Raw genomic sequence first — 11,504 nt, forward strand, 5'->3', positions numbered from 1 at the left:
TACATATGAGTAAAACAAATAACCCAAGCTACAATGTTATATTACTGCACCTTTATTTTCACATTGTGCTAGTAAGTCAGTGATGCAGGTTATATTAGGTAAGTGAGGAATACATATTTTTATTTTAATTATTTTTTATTTTGCTACATATTTCTCATGCCAATGTCAGTCCAGCTGCTTCAGGAGACTCATAGAATACAAACTCATTAACTTGTTTTGGGGTTTTATATGGTGAATGAGCTGATATAAATGCTCTTGAATTTACTTTTATACAGTTAGAGAACTGATTAATCACTTGATAATAACTTCTTATAAATAAATACCCTTATTCTGCAGAAGGGGAGTCAGTTTATTCCCAGGCTCAATTTTGCCTGCCTTTGCCCAATAATAGGTTTCTCTCTGTTAAATTGTCTCCTGTCTTGTTTGACTTAAGGATTGTACTGTTGGCCAAGCCCAAAGAAAGTCTACTGCCATCACCTCTCAGCTATTCTTCTGTTTCCTAACAGGTTGAAGTCTATTGCTCATAAACTGTGACTAAGGCACATGCAGATCATAAAGATTAGACAATGTGTGTATATTCTAGCTACTATGCATACTGATAGCTGCAAGAACAGTTAATGAACCAAGGGATAGTCCAGGTAGTCAGACTTCAAATATAGAACAAAGTGCTCAGGAAAGTGCTCCTGGAAAGAAAAACAAAAGACGATCTCTGGGAAATTCTGCTGAGGTAAAAGCATGAGCAGTTGGACCACACTGAAGTCCACCAGCTGGACGTATCCTACCGCTGTCCTGTCACTCTATGGGTTTTTTGCTAACTGCAGACCAGCAGAGCCCTTCCTCATACCATATCTAATTGGACCACACAAGAACATCTCTGGAGAAGTGGTAAGCTTCGCAGACACATACATACTGTACTGCTATGTACAGACATGTACACATAGTTACTCCTAAGCCTGCATATATCAAATATCTTATTAGGAGCTCTTATCTGAGACCAACCACTCCTTTGTTTTGATTGACAATGAGATACATGCCATGGACATGAAGAGGCAGAAACTGTGTCTTGATCAAGATTATTGTTCCCTACAGGTGACCAACTACCTGTTCCCTATCTGGACGTACTCATACCTGGCCTGCCTTTTCCCCGTCTTCCTCCTGAGTGACTTCCTGAGGCACAAGCCCCTCATTGTGGTACAGGGGCTCTTCCTGGTCACCAACTATGTCCTGCTCTGCTTTGCCACGGCTCTGCCCGCTATGGTCTTCCTTCAGGTCCACTGAAAAAAACATTATAAATATGTTTGAAAAGACTGTAGTAATAATGTTCTTCATAACACGTTAGTTTTATTCCGAATAATCAAAGATGCAGCACTTGGTGTTGCATTTCCTGACATACAAGTTTATCAAAAAAAAGTAAACAGACATAATTCAGTATTGTAGCATATTACTCAAGAAGAACTTCTAAAGATTGACTGCATTATGTTACACATTACTGGTACAATATGCTTAATCATAGGCTGCAATCTCTTTAAAACTGTTCCACCCCACAACAGGTCATCTATGCTGTAGTGACTTCCACAGAGGTGGCCTACTTTTCCTACATTTACACCTTGATTCCAGTTGAGAATTACCAAAGAGCCACTGGTTACCTGCGCAGTGCAATGCTGGCTGGGTATACATTTGGTGCAAGCCTGGGCCAACTGCTGGTATCTCTGGCAGGTAAGGTTTTCAAGCCTAAATATAAACAATACTAAAAAAAAAAAATTCTCCACATTATGATGAAGCATACTCTGCAAGACAGATAATGTATATCTTCCATTTCAAAAAGACTTGAGCAATTTGAGCATGCGCCGATGACGTATGAACTCTAATCAACAGGATTGGATTACTTCTACATCAATGTCATCACTCTGGGGACTGTAAGCATGGCTTTTCTCATCTCCTTCTGGTTGCCAATGCCCCAGAGGAGCCTGTTCTTCAAAGGGAAACAGGCAGCAGCTGTGGGCTTGCAGTCCCAGCAGGAGGGGCCTCTGGGAGCAGACGGGCCTGAGGAACCAGAGGTGGATAAGGATGAAGCTGGCTCAGGGAGAGAGAAGATGGAGCATAATGGCAGTGCTGGCTGGTGCAGCAGGGAAAATGTGGCCTCTGCAGCCCATCTACTTTGGCAAAGCTTCAGGGAGTCCTATTCTTCCAGGCATTGTCTTTCTGTTTTGTTTTTTTAATCAATACACACTACACTTTATGTACAGATCTGCTGAGCACACATTCTGCCCTGTATCATAGTTTAATGTATTTTATTGCAGCAAATGAACAAATGATATGATTATTCAATGTGGTGCATTTCTATAATGTATTCATAGTAGTACTTTTTTTAGATAGTAGGATATCTAATTACAATCATGATTATAATGTGTTTTAAATATGACCACCATGCAGGACTTTAATCTACTGGTCCTTGTGGTGGGCTTTGGCCACAGCTGGCTATGTGCAGGTTTTCAACTACATCCAGCTAATGTGGAACCATATAGAACCATCTGCCACATCATCCATCTACAATGGAGGTGTAGAGGCTGCATGCTCCCTTGTAGGTGAGATTATATGTAGATGTGTGTGTACAAGAGAGAAATCCATACAGAAAGAAAAAGACACAAAAAAAAAAAAAAAAATTGTGGTTCTCATTTCAAGAAGTAAAACCAAGCATGACACAAGAGGAGAGTGACTTTCAAAATAAAACAGGAAACAAACGACAACCAAAAACCCAGGACAATCACAACTTCTGTCTGATTCAGAATCAAGTGCAGTTCTTAAAGCATAAATCTGGTGATATTATAGATTTTGTTTAATGTCAACAAATCCCATGAAAAGACCAAAATAAACAATGAAATTATCCTACTAACAAGTATTGTCTGTGTAGCTGAGGCTTGATAGAGCTTATTCCTCTTATACTTTTTTATTTGACAACGGGAATATAGAATATCACCAGCTTTAAATAAACATTAACCTCCAAAAACAGTATTGTGGAAACAGGATTCAGCACTCATAAACTAAAGATTTGAGTTTTCTAAGAATAATGTGTACACAAGCACATTTAATCAGAGAGTGAAAGTTGCTTTTGGACACTAATCTAACAAGCGAGGGCAGAAGACTGCAGCACAACCACATTATATGGAGCGAAATAAAATGTAACAATGTTATTAAAAGCTGCCTTGTCTGATGGCCCATATACCTATAAAAACTTGCAATTAAAAGAAAACAACCATGCCAGTCTTAGTTATACAGGATACCTGATTAAATGGAAAATGTGTATTGATTTTAAAAAGGGAATAGCAGCATCGTGGTCCAGCTGGCTTACTATCAACCTGGCTCAGCATGAGAAGAAGAAGAGTAATTGCTTCAATTAAGGAGATAGAGTTAGGAGGTAATGGATTCTCAGATTATTGCTGATAGTTGATTCCAAGAGCCGGGTGAAAGTGGTACATCATAATAGGCAGGTGCTGCGGAGGCCAGCAAAGGCATGTGTGTGCATAAGGTTTTGTTTCAGAAGCCGCATTGCTGTTTGTGCCATCGTTCAAGGAAATAAATGTTGTTGTTATAGGATTAATGAATGAATCACTGGAAGGATGCACAGATTAATCACTTCATCCTTCTCTTCCACTGGGCCAGGTGCTGCAGCGGCCTTCTCCGTGGGCCACATCAAGGTGTCCTGGGACGTGTGGGGAGAGCTGGCATTGGGGTTGTTCTCAGCCGTAGGGTCAGGTGCTGTGTTTCTGATGGCGCTCACCAGCAGTATCTGGGCATGCTATGCTGGTTATGTCATATTCAAGTCCTGCTATATGCTTCTCATCACCATCACAACGTAAGTTCACTGTAGAATATCTCCAACAGTGTTAATGTGAGTTTTTGCCACTCACTTTTGCTTGAAAAGTGACCCAAACTATTAAATGGCTATTAAAAAAGTTGATTACTTTCCTCAGCTCTATTTTGTATTGCTTATAAATATCTGTGACATTCAGAAATTATAAGCGCTTTGGTATTTTAGATTTCAGATTGCATCCAACCTATCCATGGAGTGCTACGCCTTGAATTTTGGGATCAACACTTTTGTGGCCCTTTCACTGCAGACCATCGTAACGGTCATAGTAGTTGATGAAGCTGCATTGGGACTGGACGTAGTTACACAGGTATGTGCTTACAAAGTATTAATTTATTGCTTTAATTAAATTGCAGAACACAGGGGATTTAACACCCACTAACTCTGGGTGAAAAAACAACTCTGAATCAAGAATGTAAGATTTCTGTTGGATAACAAACACTAAAATGTGAGGAGAGGGCGACACCTGGTGGTTATAATTCACTGTTGCATGCAGACAGGTTTGATGATCCATAGCATGACTAAAACGATAATGTTGAGGATGACTGAGGGCTTTTCTCTGCAGTTCATCATCTACGGCAGCTACTACGCCATCATCTCAGTGCTCTTTCTGATTCGAGGGACCTACACCGCCTGTAGAAAGCAACGCAATCCTGAGTCCACTGTGGAGGTGATATCTTCTGAGCGTTTCTGACCAAAGGTCAACAAAGTCTTCACAACACTAAATGAGAAGATTATTGTTCCATTTTTTTTATAGGGAATAAAATAATCATACTTCAACAGTATTACTGTAATGAGTGTAAAACTGAGCTTCTTATTGCCTCCAAAATGGTGCCCCTAGATACAACAGTGGCTCTTAGTTGCCGACTAAGAAAAACACCAAACATGCACTTGATCCGCTGCAGTTTCATATATCAGCCTAACAGAGGAGTGGAGGATGCCACAATCACACCTGCTTTTTAAACACCTGGAGGAAAATGGGTGTCATGCCCCAACATTTTAACCCACAGGCTTTTAGAACATTTTAACTTAAGTAACAATCTTGTGGGCTGGATTTTAGACTTTTTAACAATCAGAACACAGAGAGTCAGAGTCAATGGGTTTTAATCAAACAAAGTGTGCTCTTCAACTGGCTCCTGTTGGAAATATCTCAGGATGTATTTTAAGATATGTCTCTGCGTAAGTAGAAAATCTAGTGTTACGTATGAAGTAACTGGGTCTAATCTCACTAGCAGACTGGTAGACGCCTAGCTATCAGAAAACCGGTTGAAATTGGATAAATGGCTTGCAAGGAATGTATGTATTTATGAAACAAAGATAGTCTATCTTTGTTTTTGTCTGAGTCTATACACCAATACAATCAAGTAGAAGTAGAGGTAAATAACATAAGGGTGTAAGAACATAGAATTATAATTGATCATACTAATAAAGGGATAATGTATGTAGAACATCTGTTTTATATGTAATAGTAATTCAATTGTAGGACTGGGTAATAGCATTTATGGTATGTGTGTACAAGTGTCATCTTTATATCTTATCGAGCCTGGGACAGAGGGAGGAAGGGGGTAGGGAACAGGGTGTTCTTGCAGAATGGATAACGTAGAATGGAGTCAGAAGTAGCAGAAGTGAGAGGTCATCTAGGTCACAAGAAAAGTAACATAACAAAGCTATGGAAAAGTACTGGGTCTTGCCCATTAAGAACGCCCTGTCCCTCCTTCAGACCCTAAAGGTGCATAAATATCAAGTGTAAAGAACGACTATTCATTCATTCTCTGCGAACTGACCTCCGTGCTGCGTGACGTCAGAGACACATTGATGAATCCAGATCTGTTGTAATAACTCTGTGCAACTATTGATGAGTATATCTTCGGAATAAATTGTTTGACTTTAACTAACATAATATCTTGTGTATGATTTATCTTTGAGCTTGTAGCTGCTTAGAAGACAAACCAACACGCAGAAGGTGAGACATCCCTGAGGGGATTTCCCTTCAATTGGTGACCCCGACGTGATCTTCAGAAAGAGTGACGCGAGCCAGAGACTGGACGACTCAGTGAGAGAGAGAATAAGGGATCCCTGACTACAAGGCAAAAGGTAAGCAGAACCTGTTAAATCAAATCTGCATATTGGCATAGGCTCTAAATTTAATCTCTCTTGCTGAGTAAGACACATCTCTGTTTATTTAAAAACATCAAGTTGCATAGTTGAAAGGATCTGGGATCCTAAAGGATCTGGGATCCGCTAATGATCTGGGATCTTAGTTAAAAAGGATCTGGGATCCGTACTGTGGTATTTGGAATACTAATAAACTGTATTGATAGTGTACATCAGAGGAAATTTAAAACTGCCTCAGATACCGGGCCAGCACCGCTGACGGGAGACCGTTAGTAGAAGCTTGTGTTGGTGGGATCTGTGGTGGGGGCATGACGACCCAATTACTCTGATATCACTACTGTTTGTTGCCCTTTTAGTAACGTCTGGGACGTTAGAGTTTAGTAAAAATAGCGCTTGGAGCGCCTGTATGAGTGTACATTAATAACTAGTATTCAGAGGAAAATTAAAACTGCCTCAGATACCGGGCCAGCACCGCTGACGGGAGACCGTTAGTAGAAGCTTGTGTTGGTGGGATCTGTGGTGGGGGCATAACGACCCATTTACTCTGAATCTAGTTACTGTCATAAACTGAATAAACCTGTGTGAAATAGTACTGGATAAAATGGATGGGGAATTTGATAGAGAATGTGAGGAACTCGGTGGTTGTAATAAAACAGGTCTGACCTTTGGCCAACAGTGGGCCAAGGTGCGGACAAATGTCATCTGTACTTTCAGTCCGAGGAAGGTAGATGAGAAGGCCAAGGATTTAGATGACTGGTATAATGAAATGGTTAAAACTAAAGTGTTTCCATCCAAGGATTCCACCGCAGCTGTTACCCCGGCAATAAAGAAGTACGTATTAAAACAGCAGACTCAGTTGGCTGATGGACTAAAGAGAGTCCAAAATAGTAACATATTTACACGAGCAAAAGCAAAAAAAACATGTTGAACAGCAGGCCAGTTTACTGGCTCAGGCCAATTGCGTTTACCTCGCCGCAGTAGCTGAATTGGGACAACAGACTAAAAAAAAGGAGAAGAGCGAGGCCTCGCTCTATCCTTCCTTAGGTGGTTATCCCGGACCGTTTCCCGATCCTCCCCCCACTTCTCAACACCAGATGGTGGTAAGAGAAAAACCTACAGCCCCTCCTTCATATGAGGAACCCACACGAACGCCGAATGAACCCGACCCTCCACAACCTATCCCGATACAAATGCCTGTAGTAACGCTAATGGGGGGGGAAAGTGTTTTATGAAGAATCTCCAGCAGATAAAAGAGACAGGGAGACCAATGATCAACGCCTCCAGGCATTAGAGCAGCAACTAGGGCACCTAACGACAGGGAAAAAATGGAACAGGAGAGAAGGGAAGCACAGGCATTGGAGGAGGAGGGGGAGAAACAAAAATAGGCAGCTGTTGCACAATGGGCTGGGGGGGTTAGCAGTAAAGCGACCTCCACAGGGGGGCTACGTCTTGGCCCTATGGGTAAACCAGTATCGAAAGAATTACTAGATGAACTAGACAGACGAACAGAGTGGGAACACCAAATACAGAGGGTAGAGGCAGAGTTGGCAGCAACCCAAGGTATTTCTCCTACAATACAGGGACTGTGTCAGGCAGGGGTGTTAAGAACATCTTACTCTCAATGGAACACACCCATACTCCCGGTAAAGAAGCCTAGTGGTTCTTACCGAATGGCTCATGATCTAAGAGCCATAAATGAAGTTGTATCCACACCAGTTACACCAGTACCCAACCCCCACTCTGCTCTCTCCATGTTGACTCCGGCTCACACTTTTTTCACGTGCATAGATTTGGCTAATGCTTTTTTCTGCCTCCCTCTAGCGGAACACTTACAGGATATTTTTTCTTTTACCTATGAGGGACAAAGATTGACCTATAATGTCTTACCACAAGGTTTTATCCTCTCACCCTCTATTTTTAATGAAACATTGAGACAACACCTAAAAGGGTTGGAACTCCCGGAAGGATGTTTTATTGTACAGTATGTTGATGACTTGTTGGTGGCAGCACCCTCGGCCGAGGTATGTCTGTCCTTGACGCATGCGTTATTGTTGAGACTACATAGTTGTGGCTATAAGGTCTCTAAAGAAAAACTCCAGTGTTGCAGAGCGCAGGTATCATTCCTGGGAAGAGTGATTACAGCCAAAGGCACTGCTATGTCACCTGCACACAGAGAGTCGATTTTGCATCATCCAAAACCACAAACAGTGAAGGAAATGTTGTCATTTTTAGGACTAACTGGCTATTCCAGACAATATATTCCTAATTACGCGGGGGACACACAGTTGTTGCGACAAATGGTCACTATGGCGGGAATGAGAAACCTTACTGCTGAGTTAGAATGGTCACAAGAAGGGGAGGAGGGGTTCATACGGCTTAAACAGGAAATGGCGGCGGCAGCAGCTTTGGCTCTTCCGGATTATACGCAGCCTTTCCATTTAGACGTATCCGAGCAACTGTCAACTGCTCACGGTGTACTATATCAGAAACAAAGAGGAGAAAGAAAGGTGCTATACTATTGTAGTATCCTTTTGGATACTCCAGAACAAAGAGCAAGTCCCTGTGTCAGATATGCAGCAGCCCTAGCTAAAATAGTAGAGAAAGTCGGACACATTGTCATGCATCATCCATTGCACATTCTCACGTCACATAGTACTGTGGCTTACGTCACCTCTTCGTGTTTTACTCTCACACCACTAAGACAGACCAAGATCTTACAGATCCTTTCCAAACCAAATGTGTCATTCGTACATGAAGGTTGCAACATGGCAGATGGTATGGGAGAAGGAATAGCGGAGAAGCATTCCTGTATGGAGAAATCAGAACCATTTGTAAAACTAAGACCAGGGCTGGAAGCCCTCCCACTGCCAGAACCACAGCTCGACCTTTACACAGACGGTTGTTGCTTTAGGCATCCTACTGAGGGACTAAAAGCAGGATATGCTGTTATCTCACTTGTCAATCCCGGTAATCAACCAGTTACTCTATGTGCGTCCCCATTGGAGGGTAAACAATCTGCACAGGCGGCTGAGCTAACTGCTGTGGTGTGTGCGCTTCGTATTGCCGAGGGTAAAACTGTGAATATCTTTACTGATTCTGCCTATGTTTGTAATGCTATACACAGGGACATGTCTGGCTGGGTTCAGGCAGGGTTCAAAACGAGTGGGAATAAATCCATGGCTCATGAAGGCCTCATGAGGGATTTATTGGCTGCCGTCCACCTTCCGGAGAAGGTGGCTGTGATTAAGGTTAAAGGGCACTCAGAAGGGAGTGACCCGGAAAGCATTGGGAATAATGCCGCCGATGAAGCAGCTAAGGGAGCTGCAGGCTATGTTGTTAATAGTATGATGATGTTACAGTTTAATTCGTTTGATGAACTGGGTACCTTTTTAGATGATGTGAAAAAGGCTCAGGAGGACGCTCCTGGGCATGAAAGAAAAGCCTGGGAAGATGCAGGTGCCACTAACTGTGTGTCAGAACTTTGGACAAAGGATGGTAAAACAGTTATGCCAAACAGTTGGATTCCAACTATGTTGAAACAAACCCATGGGCTATGCCATGCTGGTGTGGCCATTATGATGTTTGCCCTTGATGCGTGGTGGTTCCCGCAGAAAAGGAAGACTGTTGTGGACTATGTCCAAAGGTGTGAAATATGTCAAGCGTGTAACATCAGACCTACAGACAAACCACCGGTGGGCAAATACCCTAAACCCCAGGGACCTGGGGAACAGATGGTCATGGATTTCACGGATATGGGTGTCCGGGTGGGAGGGAAACGATTTTTGTTAGTCATAGTGGATGCCTTCTCCAGGTGGATAGAAGCCTATCCGACTGGAAAAGAGGATGCAAAAGCGGTCATAAAATGTCTGGTGAATGACTACATTCCTAAACACGGTTTCCCAAAACTCATTCGGACTGATAATGGCTCTCATTTTAAAAACAAACATTTGGGAGAAGTAGAGACTGTTTTGGGTCTGGAACACAAATATGGCTCGGTGTACCACCCGGAATCGCAGGGAAAGGTCGAGAGGGCTAATAGAACCATTAAAGGGAAGTTGTTAAAAGTCTGTAAGACCACAGGAATGTCCTGGCCTGATGCACTCCCTGTTGTTCTATTATCAATTCGCTCTTCCGTTAACTCGTCAACAGGGCTGACTCCGTTTGAGCTTACCTGTGGCAGACCCTTTCCCGGTCCTTTGCATCCTTTCTGTGTGCTTCCCGCTGTTGGGTACCGCCCCTATTATCAGTCGGTTAATGCTATTGTTTCAGCTTTCTCCTGTCCAGGTGCTCCTTATCCTGCTCCACCTCAGAGGTCAGAACTCAAGGCGGGTCCCCCTGAACACCTCTGGTTGAAGGTGTTAAAGAGGAAGTGGTCGGAACCACGTTGGACGGGACCACATCAGGTGACAGCAAGGACCTCCACAGCGGTTCAACTGAAAGGGAAAGGCTGCGTCTGGTGGCACTTGACACAGTGCTGTTCCACCAACGGTCCACCACCAGGAGGCGATCTCATCTCCGGCGGCATCGATACAGGGGAGCCAACACCGCCGGAAATCGCTCTGCAGGGACACCAGTCATCGGAACAGCACCTGGGGTAGATGCAAGCTTCACTGCAGGGACACCAGTCATCGGAACAGCACCTGGGGTAGATGCAAGCTTCACTGCAGGGACACCAGTCATCGGAACAGCACCTGGGGTAGATGCAAGCTTCTCTGCAGGGACACCAGAGAAGACCAACTGACAGACACGTGAGATAACAACATCACGGTCAAAAACATTGAGTAACTGGTTGACTTTTTGCATTTCCAGTAAAATAAAATTGCATGTAAATGAGTTGAAAGAGATACAACAGGGTAAGAAGGTTTCAAGGTCTTGCTGATTTTACAGTTAAAATACGGCTTACAAGAATGAATAGGTAACTCTTCAGGTGGACATATATTCCATTATTTTTTATTTTTTACTGCTTTACAATATAAAGGTTGTAGTACTTTTCGTGCTCCTTGTTCTCCGTCATATAACAACTATAGTTTAGGGAACGTGGGGAGGGCCAGGGTTCCTCAACATGGAGTTTCTGTATCAAGAAACCGAGGGTTCCGCAGAAGGGATGGTGTGATTTCATTTTAATTATGTTACAGGAACAGATAATACAAGGATTGTACCGTTCTTTGATATTTCAGTGTGCCAAGGGTGAACTTTAATAAGTTCAAAAGAGGAAATGTTGGAAATATCTCAGGATGTATTTTAAGATATGTCTCTGCGTAAGTAGAAAATCTAGTGTTACGTATGAAGTAACTGGGTCTAATCTCACTAGCAGACTGGTAGACGCCTAGCTATCAGAAAACCGGTTGAAATTGGATAATGACTTGCAAGGAATGTATGTATTTATGAAACAAAGATAGTCTATCTTTGTTTTTGTCTGAGTCTATACACCAATACAATCAAGTAGAAGTAGAGGTAAATAACATAAGGGTGTAAGAACATAGAATTATAATTGATCATACTAATAAAGGGATAATGTATG

The 11,504-nt window shown here is 42.6% G+C and overlaps 2 protein-coding genes across 2 annotated transcripts; both read left to right on the forward strand.

Moving 5' to 3' along the window:
• The first annotated feature begins 348 nt into the window (after positions 1 to 348).
• slc19a3b (solute carrier family 19 member 3b) lies at positions 349 to 4,672 on the forward strand. Its single transcript, XM_037776056.1, has 8 exons — positions 349 to 885; positions 1,090 to 1,269; positions 1,551 to 1,716; positions 1,876 to 2,191; positions 2,434 to 2,585; positions 3,661 to 3,853; positions 4,037 to 4,178; positions 4,434 to 4,672. Exons 1-8 carry the CDS (start codon positions 736 to 738, stop codon positions 4,560 to 4,562), a joined length of 1,428 nt encoding a protein of 475 aa, XP_037631984.1. The 5' UTR covers positions 349 to 735; the 3' UTR covers positions 4,563 to 4,672.
• A 2,768-nt stretch (positions 4,673 to 7,440) lies between these two features.
• On the forward strand, positions 7,441 to 10,931 carry LOC119491623. Its single transcript, XM_037775769.1, has one exon. The coding sequence runs from the start codon at positions 7,441 to 7,443 to the stop codon at positions 10,579 to 10,581; it is 3,141 nt and encodes a 1,046-aa protein (XP_037631697.1). The 3' UTR covers positions 10,582 to 10,931.
• The last annotated feature ends 573 nt before the right edge of the window (positions 10,932 to 11,504 follow it).

This window comes from Sebastes umbrosus, chromosome 7, assembly GCF_015220745.1.
Source record: "Sebastes umbrosus isolate fSebUmb1 chromosome 7, fSebUmb1.pri, whole genome shotgun sequence".
Taxonomy (NCBI): domain Eukaryota; kingdom Metazoa; phylum Chordata; class Actinopteri; order Perciformes; family Sebastidae; genus Sebastes; species Sebastes umbrosus.